Here is a 22,037-nt window from a genome sequence, read left to right on the forward strand (position 1 = left end):
TTTGAGTGGTGAAAGGTCAAGGTTATCCTTCACAAGGTCAAGGTCATCCTTCAAGGTCAAACATCATATAGGGTGACATTGTGTTTCACAAACACATCTTGTTTTTTATTAGATCCCTTTAAAAAATATTACTTCCCTTGTAAAAATGATCTGTACATGCCAAATGATTTAAATAGAAATTATCTCCCTTTAAAGCTTGTTACTTCCCATGGAATTTGATTTTTGACCTTTGATCTTGAAGGATCTTCAACTTTCTCCGATCAAAATTGTGCAGCTCCATTAGATACACATGTATATGTCAATTATCAAGTTTTTATCTTCAATATTGCAAAAGTTATGGCCAATGTTCAAGTTTTCGGATGGACGCACAAACAGACTGACAATTCAACTGCTATATGCCACCCTACTGGGGGCATAAAGAGATCTTTGTGCAGTTCTCATCATATTGAATGTGATTGTTTTTATAATACGAATAATGGATGAAACAATATTTTGATTCCTTTCTTAAGTCTGAGTCTATTTAATTGGCGTCGCACTGAAGTGCCGCGACTAGTATGTAATACTTTTTTTCGCTTATGGGAGAAATTATTTTACTGATCAATGTATATATTTTTGTTGTCAAAATCTTGCATAGTGGTGATTTTTTTGTGTAAATTATTCTAAATAAGTACTGCATTTGTGCCTTTTACATTTACTACAACATTTATTGCCAATAATGCAAAGCTAATTCTTTTAATTAATAACTGATCACAGGGACTATGCAATAATAAAAGATCACAGGGACTGGGCAAATACGCGAACCGATGAAACTTTCTGGTTTTGTATAAAAACAAAACTTCTTTGTTCCACTATCATAGCATCCACCTAGTTACTAATAAAGGCGCTATAGAGCGAGAAGCGCGACACGTATTATTAATTGTAATAATGAGTCTTGATAAAGGAAGCAGCCGCTTATCAATGAGGAGCACCATCACAGCACCCCTGTCTCATTACTATCAAGTCCTCCTACAGGTTGTTTTTTTTAAGAACCACATATAGAAGGCCTCAGGCCTGACCCGTATCTTGCCGGTGGTATGGACCCTTTGGTATGGACCTTTAACCCCGCTCACTATCCAGCGTTTAAACTTCCGGGTTTACATTTAAACCGACTATTAATAGCTTATTAATATCTTAGTTAGGTGATTTTTCAAGCGATTCCGTAGTGTAGTGGTTACACGCTCGCTTCACATGTGAGAGGTCCAAGGTTCGAGCCCCAGTAGAATCAAATTATTTTATTTGTGTTCTATGTTAACTTTTTGTTTTGATGTAGACATTTTAGTTTAAATAAATATGCTGTTTTATGTAACCATTTTTTGTTTTTATTATGACCATGAAATATATGTGTGAGAGGGTGGGGGGGGGGGGGGGGGGGGGGGGGTTCGTAAACACATAAAAACTTTTACAGTGTTTTCATATCAACGGGTACTCAACCCCTATCGTAAATGAGCAACATAAGAATAAGCTCAGAATCATCTCCCATTGAAGTTGAGAAAAATATGAAATTACGCTTACAAAGATGAAGCAGATTTTTTAAAACCTACACAGTTCTGTTCCATTAATGAAAACTGCACACGGATGCCAGTAAAAAAAGGAAATCAATGTAAATAAAATGAACTGTGAAATATTTGGGGGTTACAACACAAAATCATAGATAATGGTTATTTGGGGGTTATAACACAACATCATAGATAATGGTTATTAGGGGGTTATAACACAAAATCATAGATAATGATTATACCAGTATCTCTTTCATTTTGTTTAAAATAATCGGCCAATATCTTAATATTTGCATTAGAAAAAAATCGTTCCATGTAACTTCATTGAGTGCCTTTTACACTGAAATTCCCGACGCCCTTTGATGCTTTGCATCAATACTTATCTTGTTTATACTTTAAACGTTGGTGAATTGGGGCCCTAGACAATACCCAAAATGAAGTTCTTAATGTATTTTTGTTTGTTTTAGGAACAATGACCTGGACCTATGTCTGACCTCAAAGCAATACCAAGCAACGTTTCCACGCAAGCTTGCTACATCCGAAGTTTCATAACTATTGGTCATTTCAAACAGAAGCTATTGACCTGAAAACACTTGTTTTACGCCTCACACACGCCAAACCCCAATTTAATAATTACAAGGTTTTTCAACTTAGTGAAAACATGATAAAATATGCCAAACAATTTCGACTTCAGTGAAATTGTTCTTTCTTATAACCAATTGATGTTAAAAATCATTTGAAAGGAATATGACAAGAAACAAGAGCTGTCAGAGGACAGCACGCTCGACTATTCGAGTGCGTGACAGTATAACGTAAGCCATCATGGGGAAATTGTTCAAAAAATGGGGGGGTGAGAGGGGGGTATAATGTGGGGTGTGGTAATTTATTAAATGATGTTTAAAAAAATTGGGGGTGGGGAGGTAGGTGGGGTGGGGGGTGAGAGAGGGGTAAAATGTGGGGTAATTTATTAGATGATGTTTAAAAAAAAAAATTGCGGGGGTGGGGGTGAGAGGGGGGTATAATGTGGGGTGTGGTAAATAATTAGATGATGTTTAAAAAAAAAAAACAAGATGTGTTTGTGAAACACTATGTCCCCCATATATTTGACCTTTGACCTTGAAGGATGACATTGATCTTTCACCACTCAAAATGGCCAACTCCATGAGATACACATGCATGCCAAATATGAAGTTGCTATCTTTAATATTGCAAAAGTTATGGCAAATGTTAAAGTTTGACGCAAACAAACCAACAAACAGACAGGGCAAAAACAATATGTCCCCAGTATAGACTGGGGGACATACACAAAAACTTGAATAACCATTTACATGATAAGCTCTCTCTGATAGTAGTAACTGGATTGTATGTCTCTACGGAGATTAAAATGTAAATTCGTATGATAAATCTTGTTAACAAATTGGGAATGTGTAATAAATTCACATGAATAATAAAAAACACAACCATTTTTATAGTTCTGGCTACCATAACTTTAAATGTCGCTTGTTATGATTTTTGACTGTCGCGACTTTATAGGTCTGTCAATACTATATAAACTGTTCGCTGAAGTTTCTTTAGCTACCATTTTTATTATGTATGAAAGATTCTAACTCTAGTAAGTTAAAACATTGCTTTAAGATATAAATGTTTGGACTGTTATGTCTAAATATATTAGGTCTAATCAATAATATTATTTGAAACTTAGTTTGATGCCTTGAAATAGCTTAAACTCCGAAAAAATGTACTAAATCGATAGAATGAAAAGTTTTCAGCACAATAGGAGAGGTAACCGCTGTGATGAGTTGGACAATCTTGAATAGTCTACCTGTGATAGTAGTCCATATAAACGGAATCCCACAGCCTTTGATAATTTTTGCTATGGTGGCTCTGGCAGTCCATATGCACCCCTTCATAAACATGGGTGCAGTTCAGCGCAGCGAATCCGTGCGCTTCACTAAACAGTCGTCGTTTGAGACAAATTGAGGAAAATAATGAATAAACCTTCATAAACATGTTAAATTTACCTGAATGGCAACCTACGGATGTCATCCTTTGCATGCACCCTATCAAAACACTACGATGTTTCAACACACTTTTCTCGCTGACATGTTTATGTTTAAATTTGAAACAGTGTATTCTGTATCGAATACTACATCGTTATCGACTTTTTAGGCTGGAGCACATAACCCGACGTGCAAAATATTGGTGTACTGCGACCTAACCAATATTGGGTCAATTTTCCAATATGGCGGATACAGCGTACAAAACAAAACCTAAGTCAATAAAATCAATTATTTCTTGCTTTAATGGTACCATTTGGATGAGTTTGTGGTTTAGATAGGTAAACTTGTTTAAGTTCTTGCAGTTTCAGTGTTCCTTAACACTTGCATTGTTGATAACATTTTGCACCCATGGCCAAGAGAGAGCGCATTGCAACAAAGACCTATAGATAACATTAATGTTATCTATAGGACTTTGATTGCAACTATCAGCAACCCAGTGGGTTATAAAGCTGATAGTTGAATTATTGCAACTACCTGTGATAGTTAATAATTCTGCATTGTAAAATAAACACAAACAGTTAACAGGTCATCTTTATTAAAATTCGTTTTAAATGCATATTATCAAAATATAAAGAGATCTGGAGATATAGTGCTGTTTAGGGTTTATCCAAGTAAGTTGTAAGTAGGTTAGGCATAGGATGTTAATGTGGTTTAAGTACATTTTCATCGGTCGACTTGAATTTATGCACTTTCGTTTTGTAAACCTCCATTTTCTTATAAGAAATATATACATTTCAATATCATTAGACTTTAAGAATATATAAATTACAGAGTACTTAATCAAATAAAATTAAGCGTATCAATGGTATTATATATTTAGTTATAATAACTATATCTTTTTACAGACAAAATATAATTGTGAAGGAAAATGTCAGATTGCAAGGACATCATTCGCAAGCCGGAAACCCTCAACTGGTTTAAGGCGGCCATGGGTATGAATATTACACGTCACTGCCTGCTCGACATTGTAAAAGACGCTACTCAGGAATTGTATGACACTATTCGTAAAGAAATCAATAGAAAATACGGTATCCTGGAGCACGTTGTCTGCAGTCAGTGTCACACTCCAAACGTGCTGCCCTGCGATACCGATAATAAATGCTGCCATTATAAATATGGTAGTTGCGCATTTCATGACATTCATAAGTCTCAACATTGCCGCGCTTATTTATGCAATGAAATGTGTAAGGAAATTGTATACCATCACCGATCTCGCAACCGTTCAAAACCAAAAAGTTTTCAAGGCCCTACCTGGGAAAACACAGATGCGAGTAAATGGTGCGCCGACCCCTGGAATATTGCAAAATGCTATCTCTCAAAAGACGGATACAAGGATGTAAATAAAGCAGACGATGCCGATTTTAATGGCATAGTTAATGTACTTATAAACTGTGAATTCTTTCAAATGTATTTCAAGGACGACCTGACACAAAAGGAGAATGTCTGCACCAAGGTACTATTATTGCAGAATGTCTAGTAATCAATGTGTGGCAATCATTACAACTGCAATTAAAAAATATTTATTATAATATATTATGCATTTGTAAATTATAAATACATTTTCAGTTAACAAGCAAGGGGTCATAAAAATCACCCCTCTCTTTGGACAAAATCCCCGCTCACCCAACTACTAAGTCAAGTCTTATGGATTTTTATAATTGTTTTAGCCAATATTATATGATGCTCTTGACAAGAAAATACAATTTGAAAAAAAAACACTCAACCACCCACTTGCAATATGACCATAACCAAAAAATCAGAAAAAAACGCACATTTTGACAGTTTTGGAAAAACATTTATATATATAATCAAGTACAATTAAGTGTAAATGGTGCTTCATTGATGTATTTAGCCGCGTTAAGTTACTTTATTTACCCTTGACCTGCTATGTATGATGGTACTTTAACTTTTAACAATTTTGATTTAGTTTACCTGTACACTGTACAGTGCAGTTGCATTTCTTAGAAAATCTTGAGTTTTGTTTTAATGGGCCATGTGACATTGCAGAAGCTTAGTTAAATAGCACACGGCAATAAATAAAGGCATCATCTATAAACAATTTCAAGAAATCTAATGGCTCTTGACGGCCCATTTCAATGTTCAACTTTGCGCGACCTGTAAATGGGGTTCCTAATGGAAGAGACAGCTATTCTCCATATCTACTTGATTTTAATCGGTCAATATCTGGCACAAGGTAAGTTCTTAAATGGAATAGAAGTCACTTCCCCTTTATGTAAGTCCCTTGGGAGATTATCGACCACATTGCCATTACTGTTAATCCCTGGATTTACGGAATAAACAAATAATTCGATAGAAACATCGACGAACTATTATTCGAACAATACTTAAGCAGAATATAAACAGTTTTACTTGTTTTTTATGATACAAATGTTATGTCTAAATGAGTCAAACACTTTATGATCAGTTTAAATGGACGTTTTCTACCATGTTATGAATACTCGTTTGTACATGATTAAGTTTATACTAAATAAAAAAAGGATGTATACACCAATTTTAACAAAGACGTGCATCCACTCACACAATGCAAACAACGTAGTAACAAGCTTACATTTCAGGCTAGAGATGTGGGTCGTGAAGTACGACATGCGCCTGCAATGTCCATGATCAGCCAGGATAGTGACAGAGCCATCGACACTCTAGTAGCGCTGTTGCAGAGCCTGACACATGTAAACCACCAGGTGACGGCGAAGACTGCAGTTGACAAGTTAAAACAGGTATGACGCATGGGAACCGTACATCTCTCTGTCTCTTTTTCTCTCACTGTCTCTATATGTCTCTCTGTCTTTCTGTATGTCTGACTGTCTGTCTGTCTGTCTGTCTGTCTGTCTGTCTGTTTGTCTTTCTGTCTGTCTGTCTGTCTGTCTCTCTCTCTCTCGCTCTTTCTCTCTCTCTGTCTCGTTCTCGCTCTTTTTCACTCTCTCTCTCTTTCTCTGTCTGTCTGTCTGTCTGTCTGTCTGTCTGTCTGTCTGTCTGTCTGTCTGTCTGTCTGTCTGTCTGTCTGTCTGTCTGTCTGTCTGTCTGTCTGTCGGTCTGTCTGTCTGTCTGTCTGTCTGTCTGTCTGTCTGTCTGTTTATGCCTTTGATAATTTTTGCTATGGTGGCTCTGGCAGTCCATATGCACCCCTTCATAAACATGGGTGCAGTTCAGCGCAGCGAATCCGTGCGCTTCACTAAACAGTCGTCGTTTGAGACAAATTGAGGAAAATAATGAATAAACCTTCATAAACATGTTAAATTTACCTGAATGGCAACCTACGGATGTCATCCTTTGCATGCACCCTATCAAAACACTACGATGTTTCAACACACTTTTCTCGCTGACATGTTTATGTTTAAATTTGAAACAGTGTATTCTGTATCGAATACTACATCGTTATCGACTTTTTAGGCTGGAGCACATAACCCGACGTGCAAAATATTGGTGTACTGCGACCTAACCAATATTGGGTCAATTTTCCAATATGGCGGATACAGCGTACAAAACAAAACCTAAGTCAATAAAATCAATTATTTCTTGCTTTAATGGTACCATTTGGATGAGTTTGTGGTTTAGATAGGTAAACTTGTATAAGTTCTTGCAGTTTCAGTGTTCCTTAACACTTGCATTGTTGATAACATTTTGCACCCATGGCCAAGAGAGAGCGCATTGCAACAAAGACCTATAGATAACATTAATGTTATCTATAGGACTTTGATTGCAACTATCAGCAACCCAGTGGGTTATAAAGCTGATAGTTGAATTATTGCAACTACCTGTGATAGTTAATAATTCTGCATTGTAAAATAAACACAAACAGTTAACAGGTCATCTTTATTAAAATTCGTTTTAAATGCATATTATCAAAATATAAAGAGATCTGGAGATATAGTGCTGTTTAGGGTTTATCCAAGTAAGTTGTAAGTAGGTTAGGCATAGGATGTTAATGTGGTTTAAGTACATTTTCATCGGTCGACTTGAATTTATGCACTTTCGTTTTGTAAACCTCCATTTTCTTATAAGAAATATATACATTTCAATATCATTAGACTTTAAGAATATATAAATTACAGAGTACTTAATCAAATAAAATTAAGCGTATCAATGGTATTATATATTTAGTTATAATAACTATATCTTTTTACAGACAAAATATAATTGTGAAGGAAAATGTCAGATTACAAGGACATCATTCGCAAGCCGGAAACCCTCAACTGGTTTAAGGCGGCCATGGGTATGAATATTACACGTCACTGCCTGCTCGACATTGTAAAAGACGCTACTCAGGAATTGTATGACACTATTCGTAAAGAAATCAATAGAAAATACGGTATCCTGGAGCACGTTGTCTGCAGTCAGTGTCACACTCCAAACGTGCTGCCCTGCGATACCGATAATAAATGCTGCCATTATAAATATGGTAGTTGCGCATTTCATGACATTCATAAGTCTCAACATTGCCGCGCTTATTTATGCAATGAAATGTGTAAGGAAATTGTATACCATCACCGATCTCGCAACCGTTCAAAACCAAAAAGTTTTCAAGGCCCTACCTGGGAAAACACAGATGCGAGTAAATGGTGCGCCGACCCCTGGAATATTGCAAAATGCTATCTCTCAAAAGACGGATACAAGGATGTAAATAAAGCAGACGATGCCGATTTTAATGGCATAGTTAATGTACTTATAAACTGTGAATTCTTTCAAATGTATTTCAAGGACGACCTGACACAAAAGGAGAATGTCTGCACCAAGGTACTATTATTGCAGAATGTCTAGTAATCAATGTGTGGCAATCATTACAACTGCAATTAAAAAATATTTATTATAATATATTATGCATTTGTAAATTATAAATACATTTTCAGTTAACAAGCAAGGGGTCATAAAAATCACCCCTCTCTTTGGACAAAATCCCCGCTCACCCAACTACTAAGTCAAGTCTTATGGATTTTTATAATTGTTTTAGCCAATATTATATGATGCTCTTGACAAGAAAATACAATTTGAAAAAAAAAACACTCAACCACCCACTTGCAATATGACCATAACCAAAACATCAGAAAAAAAACGCACATTTTGACAGTTTTGGAAAAACATTTATATATATAATCAAGTACAATTAAGTGTAAATGGTGCTTCATTGATGTATTTAGCCGCGTTAAGTTACTTTATTTACCCTTGACCTGCTATGTATGATGGTACTTTAACTTTTAACAATTTTGATTTAGTTTACCTGTACACTGTACAGTGCAGTTGCATTTCTTAGAAAATCTTGAGTTTTGTTTTAATGGGCCATGTGACATTGCAGAAGCTTAGTTAAATAGCACACGGCAATAAATAAAGGCATCATCTATAAACAATTTCAAGAAATCTAATGGCTCTTGACGGCCCATTTCAATGTTCAACTTTGCGCGACCTGTAAATGGGGTACCTAATGGAAGAGACAGCTATTCTCCATATCTACTTGATTTTAATCGGTCAATATCTGGCACAAGGTAAGTTCTTAAATGGAATAGAAGTCACTTCCCCTTTATGTAAGTCCCTTGGGAGATTATCGACCACATTGCCATTACTGTTAATCCCTGGATTTACGGAATAAACAAATAATTCGATAGAAACATCGACGAACTATTATTCGAACAATACTTAAGCAGAATATAAACAGTTTTACTTGTTTTTTATGATACAAATGTTATGTCTAAATGAGTCAAACACTTTATGATCAGTTTAAATGGACGTTTTCTACCATGTTATGAATACTCGTTTGTACATGATTAAGTTTATACTAAATAAAAAAAGGATGTATACACCAATTTTAACAAAGACGTGCATCCACTCACACAATGCAAACAACGTAGTAACAAGCTTACATTTCAGGCTAGAGATGTGGGTCGTGAAGTACGACATGCGCCTGCAATGTCCATGATCAGCCAGGATAGTGACAGAGCCATCGACACTCTAGTAGCGCTGTTGCAGAGCCTGACACATGTAAACCACCAGGTGACGGCGAAGACTGCAGTTGACAAGTTAAAACAGGTATGACGCATGGGAACCGTACATCTCTCTGTCTCTTTTTCTCTCACTGTCTCTATATGTCTCTCTGTCTTTCTGTATGTCTGACTGTCTGTCTGTCTGTCTGTCTGTCTGTTTGTCTTTCTGTCTGTCTGTCTGTCTGTCTCTCTCTCTCTCGCTCTTTCTCTCTCTCTGTCTCGTTCTCGCTCTTTTTCACTCTCTCTCTCTTTCTCTGTCTGTCTGTCTGTCTGTCTGTCTGTCTGTCTGTCTGTCTGTCTGTCGGTCTGTCTGTCTGTCTGTCTGTCTGTCTGTCTGTCTGTCTGTCTGTCTGTCTGTCTGTCTGTCTGTCTGTCTGTCTCTCTCTCTCTCTCTCTCTCTCTCTCTCTCTCTCTCTCTCTCTCTCTCTCTCTCTCTCTCTCTCTCTCTCTCTCTCTCTCTCTCTCTCTCTCTCTCTTTCTCTCTCTCTTTCTCTCTCTTTTAATTACCTTTTGTACGTCGTGCGTTGTTAGCACAATTACCCTGTTACTTGGTCACCACTGTATTCTAATAAAAGCTTGGCCGATTTTCAATATGGTTGTGGATTGCCGTTAAACATGTCAGCCACACTTGTTCTAATCTAAGCTCTGCTTAGTTCGAAAATAATTCCAGCCCGTTGAGATATATTGAGGCTGCCTTGGGATGGGGAAGTTTTCCTTGTATGGATATACATGTTTGTAGTTAAGTTTACTCTCTAGATGTCACATTTAAATTAAGTCTTTATGAAACTTGGTCTGAACATTTGTCCTTATGATCTCTCAGTCGAATTTGAAAATGGGTCATGTGATGTAAAAGCCCTATTCTTTGAAACCACTAGTGCCAGATTCCTCTAATATTTGTAATAAACATTAGAAATTTGTCCTGTTCAAAGTTTGCTTAAATATCGCCCCTGAGATCAAAACCGACCCCTGTGGTCACATGATCTATATAGACCAGTGATATTTTTTGCCCCAAATTACAGCCTCTTGCAGGCTGTTTACCAATAGCAAAAGTGAAAAAAGGCTGTTTCCCAATGGTAAAAAGTAACATTGTTTCCCTAATATCTTACCAAAATTTCCCAAAAAAATATGCCAAACTTTTACAATAAAAACAATAATTAGTTTATTGAGTTTATTATACAGCAATTTAATTCCCCAGCACTTAGTACATAAAATGTGAATTTTAGAAAGCATTTGAACATGCACTTATGAACAATGGTTAAACTGTTGTTTATAATCATATTAAAAATGTATAATTTTTCCCAATTTCCTGGTCTATCGCGCCTTTTTCCCAATCAAAAAGGCACAGGCTGTAAAATATAAAGCGAAGAAAAATCACTGATATAGACGTATGCATATGGTTAAATATGTGTTAAAATCTCCAAAAACAAATAAGACAAAAAGTTGTAAAGTTTGGCATGTAAAATCATATAGTGGTCGGTCCTCTACTACATCATCGGAGTCAAAATGGACCCAGTCTGGATGTGTTGTAATGAAATATATGACAGTGAATCATATAGCACGATAACTTTAACAAATCTTCTCTGAAACAATTGCGCACAAAGCTATTATGCTTGGCCTGTGACATCAGATTGTGATCTTTTAAAATTCTTGTTCAAATCATGCCACTGTTTGAAACTGATCTACCCCAGTGCACAGTTTACCGATCATAAACATCTTTGTCGCCGTGGTGTAATGGATATGGTGTCCGCCTAGCGACCGGGAGGTCACGGGTTCGATCCCCACCGTGGGAGCGTTCTTTAGATATCCTCTAAAGACACCAAGTACTGGTTCTAGGCCCAGGAAACGGACTCGAGAGCGTTTATATAATCCCTAGGCTTTTGATGCAATCGAGCTAAAATAAATAGGTTTAAACTTAACATCTTTGACCTCTTGTTTTAAATGTATAGCAGTTTATGTAGGTGAACATGTTTATCTATGTAAATTATATACTGGCTTTTAAAAATTATTTTCAAAATGGTAAAAAATGTTTAATAGAGATGCAGCATTTGTTAATCAATTATAGAATTATTGCACACTTCCTATTACACAGCTGAAGAGTGGAACGCTAGCAATAACTAATGAAGATGTTGCAGCCACCTTTGAGCTCTTGAAACAAAATTTGATTACAACAATTAAAGAGGCTCTTGAAAAAGAAAAGGATAAACTTGTAAATGAAATGGTCGATGCCTTTACTGAAAAGCTAAGTAAAGTTCTTGAAACAATACAAAGGAAAGGAGACGACGTACTTGAAAAGGTAGACGGGAAAAGAGACGATGCGCTTGACACGCTAGACGGGAAAAATATGATGTGCTTGAAACGATAGACGGGAAAAGAGATGATGTACTTGAAACTATAGACGGGAAAATATATGATGTACTTGAAACGATAGACGGAAAAAGAGATGATGTACTTGAAACAATACGGAGGCAAAAACATCAAGTGCTGAAAAAAAGGCAATGCCACAATGAACAGAGCATTAATCGGTAGGTACTATGTATGTTCATGAACAATTATATTTGAGTAATTTAAATAAAATAACACATTCTTATTTGTTCCAGCGCGTATAAAAAATATTATCTATTCAGACGTTAACATAGTCGATGGAAATAACCAGAAACACTTCTATCTACCATGTTGTTGCCGCAATTTTATTATATTTCTTCATGCAAAGATGAATTTAAAATTGGTGACCAGAGCAATGTTCTTATCTCCCATGTGACATGTTTTTCCCAATAGAAGTGTGTTGGTATGCGCCGGTAACAGACTAACACATTATTAAATTCAAGTAACCTCTTCTAAACCGAAGTTTTCAAGAATGGACACGTCGCGACTGAAGTATGATGTTCAGTACATATGTTCTATCCTTACAATTCAAAAACACATTATGCAAGTGAAATATCCCTTGAGATAAAAGATGCAGTTTATACGACAAAGAAATAACTCGTACGGAGATTTAATGCTCCTATCAATATGTCACATATCTATAAAGGTGTTTTATTAATTGAATGTGTGAAAGATGTTCTTCTCGCATTTATGATCAGTGAACGTCAGTGTTGGAGTTCATTCTAGAAAAGAAATATAATATCGAATTATTCTCACCCATTGAATTCGATGCCATTTATTCGAATCCATCCAAAAACACACCAACACGTATTCATGCATATTGAATTCAAATTCACATGCACTCGAACTTAAGTATGCAAACAAGTCAACTGAATAATGTGGTCGTGACTCAGTCACATTATCGAACAGGGGATACTGCATTTTCTGAATTTAAACAAAGACTACACTGATTTAAGAAATGTTCAGCGTTTCTGTACCTTTTACAAATAAAAATTACTAATAAGAGGACTTTTGGTTCGGGCAGTACGCATAAATGAAAGCGGATTTAGGTTAGAAACATGCTAAGCAATTATAATAAGCTAACCTTAGAGTAAAGTGATTTAAAAATGCAATTACAGTCGAAACTGACCTAACGGCCACCTGAGAATAAAGGTCACCTGCAGGCAACGGTCAGTCTGGTTTCCCCCTGACGAACATCACTCTTTATTATACTTGAGAATAACGGTCACTTGTCAATAACGGCCAACGGCCAATATATTCCCCTCCAAAAGTCATGTTTGAACTGAAAATAACGGTCACGCGTAAGTCGTTACGAGTCGCGAAAATTAAAAACACAGCACATCATTTGTCAGTTTATTTTGCGGGTAAAGCATCTGATAGCGGTAATTGCCTTTGATATTATAAAAGCGGCCCGCTGTGAGTAAACAAATAATAAGGTGTTGAAAATTTTGTTTTTTTGCCCCCGGTAGGGTGGCATATAGCAGCTGAACTGTCCGTCAGTCTGTGCGTCTGTCCGAAAACTTTTAACATTGCCGATGACTTTTGCAAGATTGAAGATAGCAACTTTATATTTGGCATGCAGGTGTATCTCATGGAGCTGCACATTTTTGAGTGGTGAAAGGTCACGGTCATCCTTCCAGGTCAAAGGTAAAATATATGGCTTCAACGCGACGCAGTAGGGGCATTGTTTCTGACAAACAGATATCTTGTTGTAGATAGAATTGTCCTATTTTGAATTTCGGTTATGGTGAACTTGCAACTTCTCGATGTAGCTTTTATCCACTTCAGTTATTCAAACGAAACTATGCACATGTGTTCGGGGTCATTGTGTGATGTTAAAAATGTGGTGAATTAAAGTAGATTAAAGCAACATTCCCATATAACTGTTTCTACTACACGTATTCATTTCAATAGAATGTGTTCATGGTCATTTTGGGAGAAAAAGTCCGACTTGCAATTAAGCAGAATTATTCCCCATTTATACTTAGTAATGGTAAATTATTTGTTGCAACAACTCCATATCTTGATATTAATTATAGATATTGAAAACAAATGGCATGTGTGTACTGTATCCTTATGAACATTCACTGATCAAGGCATTTAACTCTACGTGTAACTCAAACCAGCCTTTCAGCATGATAATGTCCCCTCTTTTAAGCTCAGTGTGCTCATGGTGAGCTTTTGTTATTGCCTTTAGTCCGTCGTCTGTTGTGCGTCGTCAACATTGGCCATGTTTAAACTCCAGAGGCCACATTTACTTTCTAATCTTCCTAAAACTTGGTCAGAAGATATGTCGCAATGATATCTTGGACGAGGTCAAAAATGGCTTCCGGTTGATTGAATAACATGGTCCCCATGGGTTAGGTCATGTTTCCTCATATGGCTATAGTAAAACCGTATTAATACTTCGTGATCTTCGTGAAACTTTGTCAGAACATTTGTTCTAATTATATCTTGGACGAGTAACGGTTACGGTCTGCTGAAAAACATGGCCGCCATGGGACGGGGCATTTTTCCTTATATGGCTATAGTAAACCTTTGTTAACTCAATAGTAGTCACATTTATATTCTAATAGTAATGAAACTTGGTCCGAACATTTTTTAAATAAAACCTTGGCCGAGTTAAAAAAAAAATGGCAATGGTTCGTCGCAAAATATTGCCGCCAGGAGTCGGGGCAATCTTTTTCTTATATGGCTATTGTAAAACGGTGTTAACTCTCAAGTTGATATTCTGGCCAAGTTTGAAAATGGTTTTAAAACATCTCAAAAGTTGTTGAGAGCATTTCAGTTCCCTGAAGTCTCCGCCGAGCAAGCGACCGTGGGCCTCAGGGTCTCTTGTTAACTTAATGACTTATGTTAAGGTTTGTGTGCAAGTTGATAGAAAGGTTTAAGTTTGCATGCAACAAGTACATATCTCAGTGAATACATAAGATGTTCATTTAAACATCATACATGTACATGTCTACATGATCATGATGCTCGGTCTCAAACCAAGGGCCATAACTCTGACCTGCATCGGGTTGCATGTGGGACTACAAGGGTCAAGGTCATTGTTGCTTAAAATTATTTAAAAAAAAAATGCTAAATAACTTCAGCTGGAATGTAGCTATTGTGCTGAAATTGTGTATAATTGTTACAGCATTATCTTGCATATTAAGCAATTTAGGTCAATATCAGTGATAATAAAATAGAAAACGTCAAAAACTTCAGTATAGATGAGGGTATTGTTCTTCAATTTATTTGTAGGTAGTTTTCATTCAGACCTAGAGTAGGATTGCTGTTGTAGCTAGTTGGGTCATTGTCAGTTTTACTAACAAAAAAAAAAAATGGTGTTCGTTACCTTGATTTTGTATGAAAGTATCGAGTCGGAATGTTTGTACCCTATGCGTAGGAACACATTTAAATGTGTACATATACAGCTTTAATTGACCTGTAATTTATAACTACTACGGATATTCAACATCAATTATGTCTTAATGACCAATATATATCAGGTGAATATCAGAAACGAACATTGTACTATCAAGGCGAAAGAAATGTCGAATGCGTTGTCTTTAACAGCTCTTATTAGCTAGAATTTGAAAGTTGATTAATGTAAAATACTTAAACGTTGATATCTTGTCTTTAATCCGTGCCTCATCCAATCCTCGTCATAACTGTCATTATGATAAAATAGAACACGATTAAAGCAGCAAAAAAAACGCATTACCTGTCATGTGTATGTCTTTATTATCATGTGTTACTTGTTTCTTATGTTTACTGATGTATGTTAACATATTAACTTTGTTTATTTATACCTCTCATTAAACCTTGTATATTTGTACGAACAAGCATGTTTTGCAACGATAAAGACCGAGGGTAATCTATTATGTTGCAATCGTGTTATAAATACATGAGTGAACAATCTTAAAACGAAATAAGTATATCGCAATGTTTTTAATTTAGCGAAATGTGTGAGTTTTTTTGTAGTGCATTCCGTTAAATCTGTTTCTAGTTTGTGTTTATTTATCTAAAATGTGTAGGTTAAACGTGATTGAACAATATCTAGTATATCTAGGAATGCTTTGCTATAATATGTCTGAAAAAGAATATAAGCATGTAAAAGTATTAAAGTTAATTATTCTTCACAATTTTGCTGAGAACGAACATATGCTGCAACTAAAAAAATCACCATATCATCATCTTTATCATTTTCCTAATCCTTGTCATAGTCATCACCATCAACATCATCATTTTCCCACTGTTAACAATAATAGTAATTTTAAATCACAACAATTTAATTTGCAGACATCCAAACGTGGTTAATCGAACATTACCGGGAAAGGTGTGTTGTGCCGGTGTCGATGCTGGATCCTGACATAGATGTACCTTTAGAACGGATCTATGTTCCCCCGTCGATCCAGGAACTTAAGAGAGGCCGAAAAGACAGACATGGCGGCGGTGAGATGGACACGACTTCACGGGCGGAACCAGAAGTGAGTTGCTACAGAGAGCTGCTGCATCGTTATGGGGATCCGGTGAATACCATTTATATCCAAGGCGATCCAGGTTGCGGAAAAACGACGTTTTCAACAAAGCTAGTTCTAGATTGGTGTAAAGCCCATTCTAAAAATGGTGCAAGCAGGTTGGAAACGCTCACGGGAACAGCCACTACCACAGGTAAAACGTCAAACCCAACATATTTCAGCGATCTTGACACTTTGCGAGACTACACATTTCTGTTTTTTGTGTCATTACGTGACTACAGTGGAACCATGTGTAACGTCAGTCAGATGGTCGAGGATGCCATAAAAAGCATCAAACTACCTTGGGATGACTCTGGGAACATAAATGTATTGTTCTGACAGACGCTGCAGACGAATGGTACCACCCCGAAATAGCCTTTCATCCGCCACGCGACTCTGCGTGCAATTGTCATAAATATCGAAGTATGCCGCAGTATTTACAGCGAAACAACATATCCAACATTATCACTGCACGCCCATGGAAACTTGCCAACCTAATCATGAGTGATTCTTTAACGCGTTTGTTCGAAATTTCCGGCGTTACAAACTACACAACCTTGGCGGAAAATGTCATTACTGTTTTAGCTGAGAAGGACGGTATTTCTAAAAATGATCAACAATGCAAAAACATTGATTTCATTGAAATAATAGAGGCTCAAAGCTTGGGCAATCTCATCAAAGTACCAGCTGTTTGTGTGCAGTTAGTTCATCAGTTTTACGTTGGACGTTTAGTGGAAGGTTCACGGTGTTCTGTATACATGAATATGCTTGATATGCACATAGCCAAGGGGTTGCAAAAACTTCAAATTGAAAATTTTGACACTGAAGAAATGTGTGTTAATGAAATAAAACAAATCATTGGAACTGAATCAACCGAGTATCTGCGAGATAATAGGTCGCTGGTTCACTCTGCGAGTGCGCTTGCGTTTAAAACACTAACAGACACTAATAAAGAATCGTCGCTAGTCTTTGCGGAAAACACTATCACTAATCACATGACAAAAACTAAACTTGAATACTTACTTCAGACAGGAATTATCACAAAGAAAAAATCGTTTGCGCTTAGCTCGCGAAAGAATGTTCCATACATGTTCTTACACAAAACAATTCAGGAGTTTCTAGCATCGTTGTATATTGCAATGAATCAGCCGGACATTGAAAACATCCTGAACACCATACAGTCGGTGTATTGTGATTATAGGTCTATTCTGGACATTGGTCAGTTATTTATTTTCACGTGTGGAATGTGTGCCCCAGCGGCTGAAAGAATATCAAAGCATATCACGGATGTCATAACATGCGTCTTGGACTTCTAATTCAGACCGCGACACAATCTTATTTCAAAAGCCAACAGCACAAAACATTATAGTGGATGGCTTTAATGAAGGGCTGGCAAATAAGCAGTCGTGCTTACAACTGACGATCAGTCATATAGACTTTTTTAATTGGAAGAACGAGAAATACACATATGCTTTAAATACGTTAATAGATATGAACATATCAAACATCATTAGCATTAATTCTGTGTTTCTTATATCATCTCAACAGGAATCACCACATCGTTTACAGGAAATCATTTCGCAATCAAGAGAAACACTGTCGTATCTGTGTCTGTGGCTTAATAACACCGGTCAATTAGATCTACAGGGTCTAAAACTCAAGTACTTATCATGTGGCGGATATACCGATATAAGTAATTTAGACTGCACCTTTATGCGTGCGTGTGAGATATTTTGTCTTAGACGATTATCAGAGGACCGCATTTTACAATCGATGTCTGTCACAGGTAAAAACATTAGAAGACTAGAACTTTTCCAAAGTTTTCCAAATTCAATGGACCTTCTCTGTGCAGCTTTTCCAAACCTGACAAGTCTACACACGTTTATATTAAAATATACACCACTTAAGGTTACACAGCTGTACCAACTTTCTGAATCGATCAGAAAGGTAGTTTATTAACGCATTAAGGTTTTCGCTCAAGATATAAAGTCAATGGTGGAATGGTCAAAGTCACGGGACGCGTGTGTGTGTGTTGCAAATTGTTGGATTGTTACATATTTGACAATGAGACGGATATTTGTCACTGGATGAAGCAGCAGGACGGCATTGACATTACGCAATGCGAAATCAAGCAATTAAGGAATTGCCGTCGAACATCTCTTTCCTGGAGCACCGTTTTATCAAAGTGACAATAATCAAACAGGTTTTCACAGATTCAATATGAAAATAACACTGGAAAGCTATAATACTAAGGACGTTTAAAAAATTGACAAGTGACATTCGATTCATCATTTGAAATTGATATAATTATTCAGAGCTATGTTGAGTTATAAACACGAAAAAATGAACAATTTGGAATTGTTCTTTTCTTTCGTGTTCTTTAAATTTTGGTGCTGACGCCAAATTCGCTTATATAAATTATTAAATGATTCTCGCTAGATTTAACAAATGCAAAAGCTGTATACAACACCCTTTAATGTAAAAAATGAGCTTTTACCTTACTGTGTAATTATTGTCATGAATTTATACAACTTCATGACGTATATACTTATCGAAACACGGGTGAAGAGTTTATTGCTAACGAATTCGTGTTTTGGTCTTTGGTAGTTTTTCTCTCACGGATTAATTCTTGTTACTCGTCCTTCTAGAGTTGTATACGCAACTTAACTACGTCACTACAATTATTGTCCATATATTCTGTTTTCCAGTGTTTAAGTAACCTACCCAATGTGACAATAAAGTGTGTTGTTTTTATGTAGTATATGTAGTTAATATTCATTATAAACTTCCCTTTATTTGTTTATCTGATTATATATGTAATCATGTGTCGTATATGAATAAATTGAACGCACTATACTCTGCATGCTTAAATAGAATTGTCTCAGAAACGGCATATTCTATCAGAGCACGGAGCGTATATCGTCGTCTAGAGTCCGTGATCAGTGTAAATGTGAGGTTAAAACTTGTTAGTTGTATTTGCACGTGCTCACACTTAAAAAGAGATATTTGATGGTACTACTCCCGTGCATACATGCACCCAACAGCTGTTCTATGCCCCTGTACATAAACACAATCTTGGGAGAGAAGACCTGCAATTGTGAAACCGACCGCCCACCAGTGGTCATAATGAATAGCCTTCCCTCTCTCCCGGACAGGTTGACCAGGGCGTGATTTCAAACAACGTTCAGGCGCAGGGGTGCCTGGCTACAGGCTCCAAAGAAGTTCTGCTCGCAGTCAAGGCAGCGCTGGTTGGCGTCCTTTTTCTCTTCGCACATCTGGGGGTGGGGAACCTGGATGAATGTGAAAAACTTGCCAATGGGAAACACAGACGTATGGGTAACACTATGGTATGGGTTATGGGGGAATACGGGCGTATGGGTATTGTGGAGAGGGAAACACTGGCGTATGGGACGCACTGACGTATGGGAAACACTTGCGTTTAGGAAACACTGGTATTTTTGGAAACACGGACGTATGGGAAATACTAGTCTAGCGTATGGGTTCTGACGATAACCGTTGATATAATGTGCTTTTTATGGTATGGAAACTATTTAGGAGTAGTTTACCGTTTCCGACTGTAATTAAAAAACATCCTTATTATATGGTTATAAGAAACCACTTTAATAAGATTGTATTCAAAAGTAGTAGCATGAATGAATATCTCGATAATTATATTACCAATAAATATGAACTAGGCAATATAGGGGTCGCGTTTTATGAAAACTGGACTTAATGCATGTTCGTCAAGTGTCTTGCCAGATAAGATTGTGCAGCCCACACAGGCTAATTAGTGACGACACTTTTCGTCTAAGCTTGATTTTCTTTAAGACGTGACTTCCTTATAACGAAAGATTCCATAAAAGCGGAAAGTGTCGTCCCTGATTATCCATGCGGACTGCACATGCATTAAGCTCAGTTTCCCCAGAACGGCTCATATTATAACGAATCACTAACTGTGTGAGAACTGCTCTTTGGCATAAATTGTGTATGCATGTATATTGTTTGATTTAACCACGCGCATTTTGAAATCGCATAATCTATCACACAATGAAGTTCAAGCAGCAAATTTGAAAGACGGTTACATTTCTACACATCAGAAACATCCGAATTGTTGTTCATGGTCTGCCGATAAACAAAAATACATAACAAATACTTCTATATAATACATACTTAGCGGCCCTTAGCTCATTTTCAACTCGCACGGCACGGGACTGTCCGGGGCCGCCAGGGCTGGCTCGATTGTCTGTTCCACCTTGATGTTCTGGTTAACGTTGAATGTGCACAGGCCGCCTTCCTGTACCGAAAGTTCCAAGCCACACAATAGGCACGGGAAGGTCCCTGATGCGCTCGCGCCTTAGCACGTACTCATCGAGGCACGTGAAACACATGGTATCCAGGCACGGAAGAAGCTTCGGCTTGTGGAAGGTTCCGCAAAAAAGTGGACATCGGTCCATGGTCGCGACGCAAGGATAAGCTGTTAGCCTGTGAAATCTGTACGGACGGTTTAAACACCGTTGAATATATAACACGAATACGTTAGCCGCATGTTCTTATTTAGTGTACACATTAAAAGACAACGACATAACCATGTATTCCAACGTCTATTTAATGGTAATTATATGAGAAACCTCGACTGACGTCACATGCATATACGTATGTCCATCAACAGCGTAGTAATATCGGAAATGATAGTTTAAATAAATAATACTTTATTTGAACTACACCCTTCTAAAAACTGAACTGACTTGGTCATGGTAATTACTAAAGAAAACGGTTTACTTGCAGAATTTTGTCATTTGCAGTTAAATACCAGAATGGACTTACAGCATTTATAATGTTACACGATATGTATTTAATGTCCGCTTTGTATTGAATACCGGTAAATTAAACGTGCACAGTTAACTATGTTCGATTACTCTACTGTTAATTGGTTTCGATCACTGAACAACGTTTGTATGGACTGTTTTGTTTTAAAATGGTTTCTTTCAAACGAAAATCCAGTTTAGGTGGATAGAGTCGCCTCTCATAAACCTAGAGCTTATTTCGGACGATTTGCGCACATGCATTAAACCCCGTTTTCCCAGAGCGTGGCTTGGGATGTGATTTCAGAGATTGTTATTCAGCGTTAAGTAGAACTGTAACTTATTATATAACTCAAGACATGTGTTAACCATAAATAATGCAATAATCATGAGTACTACATTCGATTATGTTTCCTCTAATATGGGAACAACTAATCGTGTTTGTTATGTTGTTTATGAGTTTAACATCAACACGTGCATTTTTTAAAATTATTTCTAATGAAACAAATGTGTGCATATCGAAGTTTATAAGGTCCTGCCGCGCCTATGAATGCAGTATAAGAGACAATCCGCAACTATTTATTACAGAATACAAGTATATAAATAGTGTAAAACTAAATAAGTCTGAACCCGTCACCATGTTTGCATAACAAAATGTCTTCCTTTCAATAAGATTTAACCCATTTATGCCTAGTGGACTCTCCCATCCTTCTAAATTGGATCAATTTATTTCTAAAATTAGGGATGTGGTAGTATATTTATT

The 22,037-nt window shown here is 36.8% G+C and overlaps 1 protein-coding gene across 6 annotated transcripts; it reads left to right on the forward strand.

Moving 5' to 3' along the window:
• The first annotated feature begins 3,753 nt into the window (after nucleotides 1–3,753).
• Nucleotides 3,754–19,326, forward strand: LOC127848905 (uncharacterized). Of its 6 annotated transcripts, none has more exons than XM_052381598.1 (5): nucleotides 3,754–3,873; nucleotides 7,740–8,347; nucleotides 9,473–9,631; nucleotides 11,675–12,107; nucleotides 16,255–19,326. In XM_052381598.1, the coding sequence occupies exons 2-4, from the start codon at nucleotides 7,763–7,765 to the stop codon at nucleotides 11,945–11,947; spliced, it is 1,017 nt and encodes a 338-aa protein (XP_052237558.1). In that variant the 5' UTR covers nucleotides 3,754–3,873; nucleotides 7,740–7,762; the 3' UTR covers nucleotides 11,948–12,107; nucleotides 16,255–19,326. The 6 variants fall into 6 exon arrangements, with proteins under 6 accessions (XP_052237558.1, XP_052237557.1, XP_052237555.1 ...); XM_052381597.1 differs by lacking the exon at nucleotides 3,754–3,873 and adding an exon at nucleotides 4,019–4,213; XM_052381595.1 differs by lacking the exon at nucleotides 3,754–3,873 and adding an exon at nucleotides 4,019–4,206.
• Nucleotides 19,327–22,037: the final 2,711 nt, after the last annotated feature.

Source organism: Dreissena polymorpha, chromosome 10, assembly GCF_020536995.1.
Source record: "Dreissena polymorpha isolate Duluth1 chromosome 10, UMN_Dpol_1.0, whole genome shotgun sequence".
Lineage (NCBI taxonomy): Eukaryota > Metazoa > Mollusca > Bivalvia > Myida > Dreissenidae > Dreissena > Dreissena polymorpha.

Bases quoted from the DNA above. Each gene is read 5' to 3' on its own strand.
- LOC127848905 (XM_052381598.1), top strand. From the start codon at position 7,763: ATGTCAGATTACAAGGACATCATTCGCAAGCCGGAAACCCTCAACTGG. The intron at 8,348-9,472 runs GTACTATTATTG...CTTACATTTCAG, and splicing joins AGGAGAATGTCTGCACCAAG to GCTAGAGATGTGGGTCGTGA. The intron at 9,632-11,674 runs GTATGACGCATG...CCTATTACACAG, and splicing joins CAGTTGACAAGTTAAAACAG to CTGAAGAGTGGAACGCTAGC.